At 42.8% G+C, this 14,983-nt stretch overlaps 1 protein-coding gene across 1 annotated transcript in view; it reads right to left on the minus strand.

Moving 5' to 3' along the window:
• The window catches only part of LOC139461237 (SCO-spondin-like), a 63,602-nt gene that overhangs the window by 6,731 nt on the left and 41,888 nt on the right, over window positions 1–14,983 (minus strand). The window contains exons 27-37 of the mRNA XM_071242876.1: window positions 14,603–14,800; window positions 13,927–14,118; window positions 13,495–13,686; window positions 11,711–11,905; window positions 11,190–11,387; window positions 5,582–5,773; window positions 4,839–5,030; window positions 3,983–4,159; window positions 2,414–2,611; window positions 1,929–2,123; window positions 929–1,117 (exon numbers count right to left, since the gene is read on the minus strand). Coding sequence (XP_071098977.1) covers window positions 929–1,117; window positions 1,929–2,123; window positions 2,414–2,611; window positions 3,983–4,159; window positions 4,839–5,030; window positions 5,582–5,773; window positions 11,190–11,387; window positions 11,711–11,905; window positions 13,495–13,686; window positions 13,927–14,118; window positions 14,603–14,800 — 2,118 coding nt within the window. The remainder of the gene's footprint in view (window positions 1–928; window positions 1,118–1,928; window positions 2,124–2,413; window positions 2,612–3,982; window positions 4,160–4,838; window positions 5,031–5,581; window positions 5,774–11,189; window positions 11,388–11,710; window positions 11,906–13,494; window positions 13,687–13,926; window positions 14,119–14,602; window positions 14,801–14,983) is intronic.

Below are 14,983 nucleotides of genomic sequence, written 5' to 3' on the forward strand. Positions count from 1 at the left end.
AATCGGTCTGTCTCACCGTCTCTCGTTCTCTCGCTCCTTCTCTATCGGTCTGTCTCACCATCTCTCACTCTCTCTATCGATCTGTCTCACCGTCTCTCGTTCTCTCGCTCCCTCTCTATCGGTCTGTCTCACTGTTTCTCGTTCTCTCGCTCCTTCTCTATCCGTCTGTCTCACCATCTCTCACTCTCTCTATCGATCAGTCTCACCGTCTCTCGTTCTCTCGCTCCATCTCTATCGGTCTGTCTCACTGTTTCTCGTTCTCTCTCTCTCTCTCTATCGTTCTGTCGCACCGTCTCTCGTTCTCTCGCTCCCTCTCTATCGGTCTGTCTCACCGTCTCTCGTTCTCTCGCTCCCTCTCTATCGGTCTGTCTCACCGTCTCTCGTTCTCTCGCTCCTTCTCTATCGGTCTGTCTCACCATCTCTCACGATCTGTCTCACCGTCTCTCGTTCTCTCGCTCCCTCTCTATCGGTCTGTCTCACTGTTTCTCGTTCTCTCGCTCTCTCTCTCTATCGGTCTGTCTCACCGTCTCCCGTTCTCTCACTCCCTCTCTATCGGTCTGTCTCACTGTTTCTCGTTCTCTCGCTCTCTCTCTCTATCGGTCTGTCTCACCGTCTCTCGTTCTCTCGCTCCTTCTCTATCGGTCTGTCTCACCATCTCTCACTCTCTATCGATCTGTCTCACCGTCTCTCGTTCTCTCGCTCCCTCTCTATCGGTCTGTCTCACTGTTTCTCGTTCTCTCGCTCTCTCTCTCTATCGGTCTGTCTCACCGTCTCCCGTTCTCTCACTCTCTCTCTATTGGTCTGTCTCACCGTCTCTCGTGCTCTCGCTCTCTTTTTCGGTCGGTCTCACTGTCTCTCGTTCTCTCGCTTTCTCTCCACCTGTCTCTCTCATACCGAACCACTGACATACGAGTGCAAACCTACTAACCCCTGTCTTCACATGCAGTGGGACACATATCCTGACAGAAGAGGTTACGCTTGCATCCCTCGAGATGCACATAGCTGTATCCCAAGCTGCAACACTTGGGCACTGCCACGAGGTTAGTGTCACACTCCCAGTATGCACGGCAGCTGCCCAGAAGGTTGAAGGTCGCAGTGTTGTTGTCCTTGCACTTGTCTGTGGAGAGAATGTGCTTGTGTTACAATACTGTGCTTAACATAGAAACATGTGGTGCTGTCGCCTTTGTCCTTGTTAAGGGGATCTTTCCAAACAGTCATAACAACGGGACGAGATTTAACTGATCAACGCACATAGTTACGCTCTGGATTGGCCCCGTAAAGATCCGGGTAAGAAAAGGCTTTCAGGAACCCATGCTTGCTGTAAAGGGCGACTATGCTTGTCGAAAGAGGCGACTAACAGGATCGGGTGGTCAGACTCGCTGACTTGGTTGATGCATGTCATCGTATCCCAATTGCGTTGATCGATGTTCATGATGTCAATGGCCGCCGTCATATAGCTGGAATATTGCTGCGTGCGGCTTTAAACAACAACCATACTTCTGAGTGACTTTCTTGTTATCTGTTAGTGTAACACTAAGGGAGCATCCTTGTACGGTGGTGCGGGGGATTTATATGAAAAAAGAAATTGCCAAGCTGTATCCAACAAACTATATATTTTCTGAGCACCATCAAACAACATATTCATTTGCACTATTAAAACAATAAGCATTTGTTTCACCATTGCCAACAAAGTAATCATTTTGTGCGTATTTCCGAACAAACTACTCACTAGAAAACTCTTCCAACCACCTTATAGAAATCAATGGATACTTCCTGACACTTTTAGGTTGTTTGAACGTCCTGAGAGAAGTGAGAACATATGCCTTTCTTTCTATGCTTGAGACTCTGTCCCAGGGAAGTCTCAACGTGGTACTGGACTGTATGCTTTCAACTGACCTGCTTTAAGATTTGAGAATACGCTTGCTTACCGTGTGGACACACAACCCTCCAGGAATCGTCACATTGGAATGTGACTTGGTTCCAGAATTTACCAAACGGACATCTCCTGTACATAGCAACAACGTTGCCATTGGGGTTGTTGTAGCACTGGATGTACTTGTCGCAGTCAGTAGGGTGGTAGCGGTAGCCAATGCCGTCTCGATACGTCATTGACGTACACAGACCTGTTGAAGAGACAATAAGTCCTAACATACATGTGTGCAATGAAAGATACTTATCCACTTATCAAGTGCGTCTTAATATACATGCATGCAATGATAGATACTTATCCACTTATCAAGTGCGTCTTAACATACATGCATGCAATACTAGACTCTTATCCACTTATCAAATGCGTCTTAACATACATGCATGCAATGATAATTACTTATCCACTTATCAAATGCGTCTTTACATACATGCATGCATAATAGATTGATGGAGCACAGTCTCCTATAACAGTGGAAGTCCATACCCCCACATTCTGGGAAACTGCAAGGTGTTGATATTGTCTGCAAGACATCCCCGAAACAGCCGTTGCCTCCGTTACTTGGAGGGGGGTTTGTACACGACCTCGACCTCCTCCTGACCACACTCGGCCCCTGTCCGCACGTGACGCTACACGGAGGTCCTGTCCACTGCGTCCATTGCGTGAAACTGCCATTTACTGGAACTGAACATGTGTAAGATGATTACGAGACATCCTTGCTTAATGTAAACTATCTTCACTGAAAAAGCAGTTTGAAGGCTATAGAAAGAGACAAAACATCAAAAAACGATGTCCATAAGGTTAAATTTGTTGGGTTTTATTGTTGTTTAACGCTGCACTCAGCATTATCCCAGCTATATGACGGCGGTTGGTCTGTAAATAATCGAATCTGGACCAGACAATCCAGTGAGTGATATCATGAGCATCGATCTACACGATTTTTGGATACGATGACATGCATTAACCAAGTCAAGCGAGTCTGACCACCCGATCCCGATAGTCCGCTTACGACCACCATAGTCGCCACCTATGACAAGCATGGGTTGCTGAAGACCTATTCTAACCCGGATTTTCACGGGAACATAAGTTTCAGTAATAGTATTGGCATTAGGTCGTCGAAAGAATATCACATATCCTTTCTTAATGTAGAAACTTGGAATGTTTAAAGGCTTCTCAATGTCACGGGCCTTCGGTAGATAGTTATAAAATACCCTTCCGGAATACAGATTGTGATCTAAGAAAGCTACAAGCTATTAATATAGAAATTCGCTCTCGTGTACTGCCAGTTTTATTTTAAATCGAGTCCGATACCAGAACTATACACGGGGTTTCATAGAATTGGTATTACACGAGAGCGAGTTTAGTTCTGTATTTATTACTTGCCGTTTATAATGTCGTGTGTAATTGAGGCAGACATCTACGCGATGGAAAACATAACCTAAGTTTAACAGATTAATACTTTAAACACGTTGAACACCCATGAATTTGATATCATACAGCCGCCCACCTTTAGCATTTAGGGGTCCGTTCCACAAAACTAAAGTAGCGATAAGGTTATCATATCTCCAACACATCCTGTGACGTAATATGTGAAATTGTGTTGCAAGATACACCAGCGATAGAATGCCTGTGACGTCATCCTAGCAGTAGGGATGCTGGGGGTCATCGAGTTTGCATAAGCTCCTCTCGAGGATCTTTCATCCTCTACGCACATGTCATTGAATAAGCCCAGTGATGTTGAGAGTTTTCAATATTTGTTAGTGACACTAGACCCAGCGGTACATAAACACGCACCTTGGTATTAAACACTAATGTAATAACAGCTTGATGTTATTAAACAGTGGTATCTTCAACGCGCGAGTAATAAACATAAATGATATATACCCTTCCGTGTAATCTAGCACAATCACAAATTTGAACATTAAATGAACATGAAACGTTCAATAGGTCATCAATGCTGAAACTGGAGAACGTTCTTACAAAATAATGATGAATAATGACAGAAGGTTGCTTGTTGTTCCTAGAAACTGAGCATATACAAGAGGTTGTCCGTACCGAGACAAGGGACGTTATCACATGTCTTCTTCACTACCCCCAGCAGAGCTCCAGTACAGTTCAGACCGCCATTGCTGGGAGGTGGGTTTGTGCAGCTCCTGGTTCGAGTCCGAATCACACACGCGCTGCTGCAAGGGGGGTTGGTCCACTCGGTCCAGAGGGTCAGGCCACCATCCACTGGGGACAAAGATAAATAACATGCTCACATTATCCTGTCTTGCTTGAAACATCTCGCTATGGTGGTATATTAAAGAAAGTTATATCCATATATTGTGTCTACTTGGGTCTTGCTTGAGAAGGGTATAAAGGTCTATCTGAAACATTGCTTTGATAGCATATTAAAGAAGTTGTTATGCATAAATTGTCTACTTTGTCACCCGCCAACTTCTATGTAATGCCTATCAAACATTTGAACTCCACACTGTCACAGTCGGTGTTACAGATTATGAACCGTATGTTGCTGATTTTGGCACACCAGCATCAATCTACGCACTTGGGGTCAACCAAATCAGCGACCCGGGCCACCCATCCCAAAAGTCACCTCTTACAACAAGCATGGGTTGATGAAGACCAATTCTAACCCGGATCTTCACGGTGGCTCATGCTTATAGTATGTTCTGTCAAATGCCATGAAACACTATGAGTGAGAGAATATGGTTTTACGCAGCTTTTAGCAATATTCCAGTAATATCACGGAGGAGGACCCAAAAAATGGGATTCACACATTCTACCCATGTCTTCAGCGTGACGAGCGAACGCTTTAACCACAAGACTGCCCGACCTCCCCCGAAGCACTATGAAGCATCTGAAGCAAATGTGTTACATAATATGACGCAATAACTCAACAAATACACACCTGGACAAGCACTGAAGACACACTGGGTACTCGATGTTTCAAGCGTGTTACCGAAGCATTGTTGTCCGCCGTTACTGGGAGCAGGGTTGGTGCAGCTTCTGGTTCGTGACCTGACACGGCTGTTGGTGGAGCCACAGGTGATGCCACAGGAAGGTGTAGTCCATTGAGTCCATTCGGTATAAGTGCCATTCACTGGATATATAATTATTTTGGTTTGTAAGTAATAAATATGGAGAAATTAAATATTTCAATTTACAAATACAGCAAACTACGGTTATAACGAACTCAAAGGGACCACTAATTTTAGTTTGTCATAACCGTAGTTCGTTATAAGCATATATACAGCATATATACAACCAATGACCGGGACTAAAAATAAGTTTGTGATATCCGTTAGTTCGTTAGAAGCATGTTCGTAATAAACGTAGTTTAGTGTATATATATTAAAAGCTTCTTTTCAAATGTTTGCTAAATATTGTTTTACACCGCAGTAGCAGTTTCATATTTACAACTATTCATATTGAAAACTATTTTTCATAGCTTCATGCAAATAATCGTGTCTGGATCAAAGAAACCAGTGGTTGATACAATGAGCAATCTCACACAGCGTAACATTGCGATGACAATGTACCAAGACACTGACCATCTGATTTATTAAGAGGGTATTCCATCAAGCACAGGTTTCTCAGGACCAATTCAATACTTGGCTCCCCACGGGACAAGGTGTGGAAGACGCTACTTACCAACACAAGCGGGGAAGGAACAGGTTTGCTGTGTTATATCCAGAAATGGACCGGTGCAGCCTTGTCCACCATTGCTGGGAGGAGGGTTGGTGCAGCTCCTGGTCCGTGTTCGTGTCAAGTCAGTTCTTGTTCCACAACTGATGCCGCAAGGTGGATTGGTCCACTGTGTCCAGAGCGTGGGGCCACCGTTCACTAGACAATGACAAACATACTGCTTGCTTAGAAACGTTCAGAGTATAATTGTGGGTCAGACCACAGTCCACTAGACAATGACAAACATGCTGCTTGCTTAGAAACGTTCAGAGTATAATTGTGGGTCAGGCCACCGTCCACAAGACAATGACAAACATACTGCTTGCTTAGAAACGTTCTGAGTATAATTGTGGGTCAGGCCACCGTCCACTAGACAATGACAAACCTGCAGCTTGCTTAGAAACGTTCAGAGTATAATTGTTCTTAAATCTTCCACACATTCCAATAATATCACACCTGAGGTGAAGATGACACAAATTTATTAATTTAAAGTATTAAGTATGACACAGATGCCTCTGGCAGAAGCTGAAGATGTATGGTGCCACGAAACGCGTAAAGCATCCTGTGTGCTTTCAAAAATAACAAAGACATCCTCAAGATACTGTAGCGAATACAAAACGTCAGCGTCAGAGAAATACCACGCTCGTCAGAGAAATACCACGCTCGATTATCCGCCGATACTGATTTCATTGGAATTAAAAGGTTACATACCGATGCACATTACATGTGAACGGATCACTGAAAATAAGTGATGACACCAGCCGCTCCCGAAATTGGTAATCGTGTCCCGAACTACTGCTTGTGCCCATCACTGACGCCACTTGCATAAAAAAGTTTGCTTTTGTTGTCGTACGCCACATGGGAATGAGGCACTTTTTATTCCCCTTTAAGTAAACAACAAGTCAAAAATATCACGTCGGACATTTTAATTAGACTAAAGACAGAAACACAAACCTTCCTTGCCACACTAACCAAATCCCCCAAAATGAAATATTTCTTTATATTCAACGAAAGTGAATAATTGACTACTTTCTGTTATAAATTGGATAATGGAAGTTCATTCTAATATTAGCAAAAGCAATCTCCTGACTGGAGCTCTGAGGACGTCTTCGTCACACAACGAATAAATGTCAACTAAAAATGTTACTCCGTTCAACGTAGTGGTCTGCTACATCAGCATGACAAAAAAAAGAACATGCGCAACGGGTGTGTTTGGGCGAGCACTTCCATATTAATCGAGTGTATTTGGATGAGCTATACCAACCCAACCAAGAACAACTGTTTTCTTCTGTTATACCCCCTCCTTGACAGATTCCTGGCAACACAATACAAACAATATCAACACAATACTAACACTTCTAGCTTTTGCAATGAATTAAAATATAACTGTACCATACTTACAAAATTACTGAAATTATTACAATCCATTACTCCTTGAATATCCATGAATGCTCACATCTCATTTTACAATGTCACAGTTCAAGAGTCATAGATCACAACACATTTCAGTTTCACGATGTCAATGTTCACGACATCAGTTTCACGATGTCACTGTTCACGACGTCAGTTCACAAAGTCACATTATCCGAAGTCACAATCCCGGATCACAGTTCACCACTCCGGCGGACAAATCTTGTTTGCTGCTCTAGTAATCACCAATTGTCTGATCCGTACATCCACCACACGCACATGTCTATCTCTTCCTGGGTATGTCTCGACAATTCTACCAAGTGGCCACTGTCCCCCTGGAGGGTCAGGAGATATCACTAGCACAACATCATTGATACACAGATCTCTGCTTGGAGTTCGCCATTTCCGTCTTGGGTTCAGACCTGGGAGCCATTCCTTCATCCAACCCTTCCAAAAGTGCCTCATCAGTTCCTGAATATGTCTCCAGCGCTTCCTTGGGTGATAATCTGGTGTGTCTATGGATTCCGGAGTCAGAGGAATTGCATCTTGGGATGAGTTGACTGATATGTCAGAAGGTGCGAGATGATCATCGTTTCAGCTCCGGTGAATGCTGTTTCCAGTTCCTCATCTGTGACGTCACCATTCCCCAGGATAGCGAAGATAGCATGCTTAGCCTATTTCATCATCGTCTCGAATACCCCTCCAAAATGCGGCGTGTATGGAGGGTTGAAGTGCCATTTCACTCCTCGATTGGCCATGGAACGTCGAACAGCATCTTGATCCAGCATGTGAAGAAGTTCCTTGAGTTCTTTGATGGGACCAACAAAGTTTGTTCCATTGTCAGATATGACATCTTGTGGTAGACCTCTTCGATTTACCATTCGGTAAAACGCATTTAAGAATGCGCGGGTGTCCAAGCCGTATGCCATCTCTATGTGAACAGCTCTTGTAGTCAAACAGGTGAATAGACACAAATAACGTTTCTGACGTGATTTTCCTCTGCCTTGGACTGTTATGAAAGGTCCAGCACAGTCAACAGCAGCCTGCCTGAATGCAGGGAAGGATGTTCAAAGTCTCATTTTTGGTAACAGAGCCATCATTGGACAGGCAGGTTTTGATTTGTCCCTATGACGCCAAGCACATTCTCTCTCCCATTCACGTATTGCTTCTCGTGCTGAGATAATCCAGTATTAAGATGACACTGCAGCCAATGTTTGGTTTGTGCCCAGAACATGTTTACCATCTTTCGGGATACTGTTTTATGATGAGCTTCTACGAGGCAGAATTATGGGAAATCGCACTCCAAGTGGCAAACATTCAGCATCACCTAAGCGTCCACTCAATCTCATGACCCCATTTTCATCTATTTGTGGCTGAAGTGTAAGGAGTTTGGAACTGGAAGCCAACATCTTACCTGACAACAAAGTTGCATATTCAATTGAAAATGCCTGTGCATCGGCAATGATTCTGTCATTTTGTAATCATCTGACGTGGAACAGTTATGCAAGAATCTGAAAATCCAAGCATTCACACGTGTCAATTTTCTCCAGCTGGAGAATCTGGAAGGGTCAAGTCTCCATGTCTCAAGGTCAGGTTTCTGTATTGAAACTAGAGCAACCTGCTTATTGCTCGTACTTCTTTCATCATCATTGATCATGTCAAGTGAAAATGCTTTATCAGATGGCCATTCAGTTTCATCTCTGAGCAAAAACGTAGGACCAGACCACCATAACTCATTGTGTATGAGTTGTGAAACAAACAGACCTCTTGTCAAGTAATCTGCAGGATTTTCTTCAGATGGTATGTGGCGCCATTGGGATGGATTTGTAGTGCTGTGTATTTCTCCAACAAACGGTTTGAAAGTACGACTATTGTTTCTTATCCAACACAAGACATTCCTACTATCTGACCAGAAGGTAACTGTTTCAATCTCAATCTGAAGGACTTTGAGAGACAAATCTGTCTGAGTCCAAGTACAGCTGATATCAGTTCAAGGCGTGGTATGCTACAGTCTTTCGACGGAGCTACATGACTCTTTGCAGCAACTATCCTGCTTGACTTCTTTCCGTCCATGTAAGTATAGACGGCGTAAACAACGGTGCCACATGCATCCTGTTATGCATCAACAAAGGTATGAATCGAGACTGAACAAACATCAGCATCAAGGCGCAAACATCTGTGTATCTGAACACCTTGTACTTCTTTCCATTGTACCAATCATTTTTCTATTTTCTGTTGCAGGTTCTGAGGCAGTTCATCATCCCAATCGTGTCCTGTTAACCACATTTCTTGTAACAGAATCTTTGCAGTGATTATAAATGGTCCTATGAATCCAAGGGGATCAAATATTCTTGCAATTTGCCTGAGAAAACCTCTTTTAGTGGTTTCTTCATCAGGAAACGTACCAACTTTGCATGCGAACATATCTTTTTCAGTAACGCACATTAACCCAAGTGCTTTCGCTGATGGTAAATGGCCTTAACAAAGATCAATTTCAGAGGCTCTATCTTCTTCAGGAATGTTTTAAGGACATTCAGGGAATTGGACAACCATTTCCGAGCATGCATTGAAGCACTGGACCATAACTGAGTTAATTGGTTGTACAGTTCTATACCTTCATCCTCATTCTCTACCGAGTCCATACTGTCATCCATGTATGTGGCATTTATGACAGTTTCTGCAGCCATAGGCAGATCTACAAGATGTGCCTTAGCAGGTTCCTGGGTAACATACTGAGCCAAGAAAGGGGAAGAGGTGTTCCCGAATACAAGACGAGTGAACCGGTATACCTCAGGAGGCATATCTGTATTCATGGATCTCCAGAAAAATCTGTGTTAAGGTCTATCTCCCGGTGATATTTTGATCTGCAAGAACATCTCTGCTATATCACAAATGAGAGCTACTGGTTTTCTCCTGAACCATATCAGCCGACAAAGAGCTCACTATGAAGCTTCGGACCTGGACTGATTACATCATTCAATGATGTGTCCTGATACTTTGCCGAAGCATCAAAAACAATACGGACCTTCGTTGTGGTCTTCTCTGGCTGCAATATCAGGAAATGGGGAAGATAGCACACATCTTCCCTCGATTCCTCATGATCTACTTTTAGGATATAACCTTTTTCAACATACTGCAAGATGATATTGTCATAGGCTAGTGCCGTGTCCTGGTCTTTGGATAACCTCTTTTCAGTGCTAAGCAGCCTACGAAATGCCATGGCATAGTCATTTGGAAATGATGGAACGTTCTTCCAAGGAATACCAATCTGGTATAGGCCATTCATCAGGCCAAATGTCTTTCTGAATGCATGGCTCACTTCCCGCAGCCTGTTGTTCAGGTCTATACAATCTATTGCGTCTCCTACTTGACACGGAACTCCCATCTGACCTATTATCTAAGTGACATTGTGCCTGTTGAACTACAGCATTAGTTTCATCCTCAACATGACTAATCTCTCGTTCAGTTTTAGTGACATTTTCACCTTGCTGACTCTTTGCAAAAGCCAGAGTGAGTTGTGTCATAACATTTTAATTAGACTTAAGACAGAAACACAAACCTTCCACACTGACCAAATCCCCCCAAAATGAAATGTTTCTATATATTCAACGAAAGTGAATAATTGACCACTTTCTGTTATAAAGTGGATAATGGAAGTTCAATCTAATATTAGCAAAAGCAATCTCCTGACTGGAGCTCTGAGGACGAACGAATAAATGTCAACTAAAAAATGTTACTCCGTTCAACGTAGTGGTCTGCTACATCAGCATGACACGCACAAGATTTACAAAAAAAAGAACATCCGCAATGGGTGTGTTTGGGCGAACACTTCCATATTAATCGAGTGTATTTGGATGAGCTATACCAACGCAACCAAGAACAATTGTTTCCTTCTGTTCACCACACGTCAGTCCACCTGCCACTTAATGACCGCATATAAACCAAAAGGTGGGCTAGTGCATTTTTAGAGTTCTTTCTAGAGACCAGGGCTCCATTCCACAAAGCGAGCTAAGACGATTGTCATTCGCATCCTTTTACATAGACTTACGACAGTCGTAGCGCAATACGGCCTGGGATCGAACCCCGGACCTTCCGCTCTCGGGGCAGGCGCTCTACCCTAGACCACGGAGGAGGATGTCTTAGACTGTTTCACAGAAACGCTCACCTGGACAAGAATTAAAGATGCATGGCTGAGCCGATGTTTGTACTCTGTCTCCAGAACATAACTGACCGCCATTACTGGGAACAGGGTTTGTGCAGCTTCTGGACCTGGATCTGACAAGGCTGTTAGCGGAACCACAGGTGATGGTACAAGTAGGATTGGTCCATTGCGTCCACTGGGTTAACCCTCCATTTACCGTAGCTGTAAACATTGGAATATCATTTTAATTGTTATTGAAAAGTATGATAATTAAATAATGCTTTGATTTTTTAACTGGGCATTGGATTAATTATCAGTTGCATCGTCCACAGTACAGACCAGTGGTGTAGTGGCTAATGCATGAGCTTGTCATTCTCTGGTTATGGTTCGGTTCCCATTTGTATGAAGCTCTTTTCTGGTGTTGCTGGGCACATTGCTGGAATATCTCGTAACGTAAAACACGTTCATTCACCTGCAGCTTGCTTGGATTTTGTTAGTGCCAGTTTTTTTGTGAAGCATTTATTTTAATATAATGAATGTCTTACCAACGCAGGGAGAGAGGACACAGTTCTTTGCTATCACCTCCACTAAAGTGCCAGAACAGTCTTGTCCTCCGCCGCTTGGGACCGGGCGCGTGCAGGTCCTGAATCTTGAACGTGAAACGTCTCCCGTCCCGCATGTGACGCCGCAAGGTGGATCGGTCCATTGAGACCAGGTTGTTAAGCCACCGTTTATGACAACTGTTGCAAAAAGGAAAATAATAAGATTTGTCTCATTTTTAGTTGTGACGTACTTTCGACAAAGGCGAAAGAACAATGAAATTAAGATCATAATGTATTTGAAAATAAGCCAAAGTTCATATTTTATTCCACTTTTTCTCAATAAAAACTGATTGATTTGTATTTAGTGATATAAAATATGTGACTATTTATTCTCGTATTTCGCTCGTGATTCTGAATATATATCTAGTGTGTTTTTAATTCATCTTTATGAAGCCCCCTTTGTGGTGTGGAGGTATGGCGCCATAGAAGAATCCTGACTTGTATTGATTAAGACGTAATGCTTACAATGCTCTTGATATCTTGCATTCAATGGTAATAAATTAATTGATGTTATTTCATTTTAACTACACACACTTTATATACACACGTGTGAAAGAATAATTACATGACAGACACATGGCACCATTCACACTTTTTCAAACACTTTGTTGTTTAAAACCTTTTTTACAGCATATAACTTAACAACTATTATACTGTAGTTTTGAACTACTCTCAATGTGATGATTGCCATCTGAAATATTGTCTGAACGTTGTCCAATGCTATGGAGGTAAAGGGTGCCTCCTTTCAGATTTCACCAGTTCTAAATCTGTTCGTATTTTTGACTGATAGAAAAGGATAACGTTTTCGAAATGTTCGCGTTAAATGGTGGTGTGTAACTTGTTAGGATTTACCCCGGTTTGAGAACGAAAGTGAGATTGCCATTTTTAAACTGTGACGAGCAGATGTAGTTATGTGTAAACATTCATTTGAATGTTCAAATTACTATCACCAAGAACTATGGTACACTATTTCCAAATAAACACATTGCTATTAGTAGTAACACAATTATCGAAACTTTCTCTAATATTTTTCTGAGTTCGAATCCAGATTCTCTCCGATTGATTCTAAATTAGTCAGTACCATACCCGTGCGCATGGGTTTTACCAAATAGGTCTTCAGCAACCCCTGCTTGTTGTGAAAGGCGACTATGCTTGTCGTGAAAGGCGACTATGCTTGTCGTAAGAGGCGAGTAACGGGTGGTTAGGCTCGCTGACTTTGTTGGTGCATGTCATCGTATCCCAATTGTGCGAATCGATGCTCATGATGTCAATCACTGGATTATCTGGTCCAGACTCGATTATTTTTCAGACTGCCGTCATATAGCTGGAATATTGCTGAGTGCGGCGTTAAACAACAAACACACAAAACACAAACTGTACACAGTTGATGTAGCGCGGTTGGTTATGGTTGTGTAAGTAGTGTAGTACTGATCTATCTTTAACTGTCTGAAAACATATATTAATAATTCTAAAACACATTAATCACAGTAGGAAACATAAGGGTATATATTTGTTTATCGAAGATATAACACAACACGCATAAGACAACAGCTCTATAAAACCACTAAAACTCATGTCTGAAGTATTTGTTGTACATGGCGCACACCATCAGCAATCCCTGACAATCACTCACTTGCGCAGGTACTGACGACACGCGACTTCAACAACGTCTCAACGACATCTGGCATACCATAGTGACACACATTCACGCCCATTAAAATGCTTACCTTGGCAGGGGGCGAAGACACAAGATTGAGACGACGTTTCAGTTGTATTTCCAAAGCACTGTTGTCCGCCATTACTGGCAACGGGGTTTCTGCAGCTTCTTGTTCGCTGCCTGACAAGGCTGTTGGTGGAGCCACAGGTGATTCCGCAGGACGGGCTGGTCCATTGGGTCCACTGAGTAAAACTTCCATTAACTGGAAATGTAAACAAAGTACTACAGAACATGGAGCAGAGTGTAAATGAGTAATTCTTTACCATCCTTCATTTCCCACCAGAGTTGCAGGAGGATTGAGAGATTTGAATTATTTCACTGCATGACATACCTCCTGGACAAGAGTTTAAATCATCCCTAACCCTAACCCTACCCTACCCTACCCTACCCTAACGCTAACCCTAACCCTAACCCTAATGACATGAGTATTTGGATGACCTACCGCCACATGGTTCGAACACACAGGTCATAGGCAACACCTCAACCGATGAGCCAACGCAGCTTTGTCCGCCATTGCTGGGTGCAGGGCTGGTGCAGGTTCTTGTTCGAGTTCGGATCACACTTGATGTTGTTCCACAACTGATGCCACAGGTTGCATTTGTCCACTCAGTCCAAAGTGTGAATCCTCCATTGACTACAAAGCACAAAATATCAGATTCAGATTGATTTTTCAATTGAAATGAGTTAGCTGTGATAATGTCTCCTGTCCTGTACTATTCCACTTTTGATCGTCATATTCTTATCGTCCAATGATACAGAAAACCGATTCTCATAATATGTCAAGTGTGCCGCCTGCGAGATAGAGTTCATCAGAAGCAGTCGGAAAAGACTGAACGTCAAGTGTGTCTTTAAATAGAATGACATATCAGATTGTTCCTATCAAAAGTGGAGTGGTATATTTTCTTGGTTGCTGATTGGTCTTGATGCTACTGGATTGATTTGAAAATAGAAGTGTTGCAGCAAATACCGCAAATAAATATTTGTGTAAATTTGATGATTGGACCTCCTGAAGAAAAATGTATTGTGGGTTAGAAAACACACACACACACACACACACACACACGAACGAGAGAAATGCCACTTTGGATGATTTTTAATGAATACGTTTACGTAAATACCGAGACATGGTGAAAGGCTGCAAGGTCGTGCCAATGTTTGTATCCTGTCTCCAACACAAGCGGTTCCTCCGTTACTGGGTGGAGGGTTTGAGCACGCCCTGGTCCTCATCCTCACAACGCTGGATCCAGTTCCACACGTGATGCTGCACGACGGATTGGTCCATTGTGTCCACTGGGTAAAGCCGCCATTAACTACAACTGAGAATGGTTTAAAGGGTGTTGCTATTAATCATCTCAGTGTTAACAAAGTCGTCACATTAAGAGAGTGGTGTGTTGTCTACTTCAAGTCGTGATTCGAATTGGAAATAAGACATAGTGTTTGAAAACAGAGCAACCATTAACGTCTATGTGGAAATATACTGACATACAATAAAAACAGAG

This window comes from Haliotis cracherodii, unplaced genomic scaffold (genome assembly GCF_022045235.1).
Source record: "Haliotis cracherodii isolate W230 unplaced genomic scaffold, xgHalCrac1.p SCAF_14, whole genome shotgun sequence".
In the NCBI taxonomy this organism is placed as follows: domain Eukaryota; kingdom Metazoa; phylum Mollusca; class Gastropoda; order Lepetellida; family Haliotidae; genus Haliotis; species Haliotis cracherodii.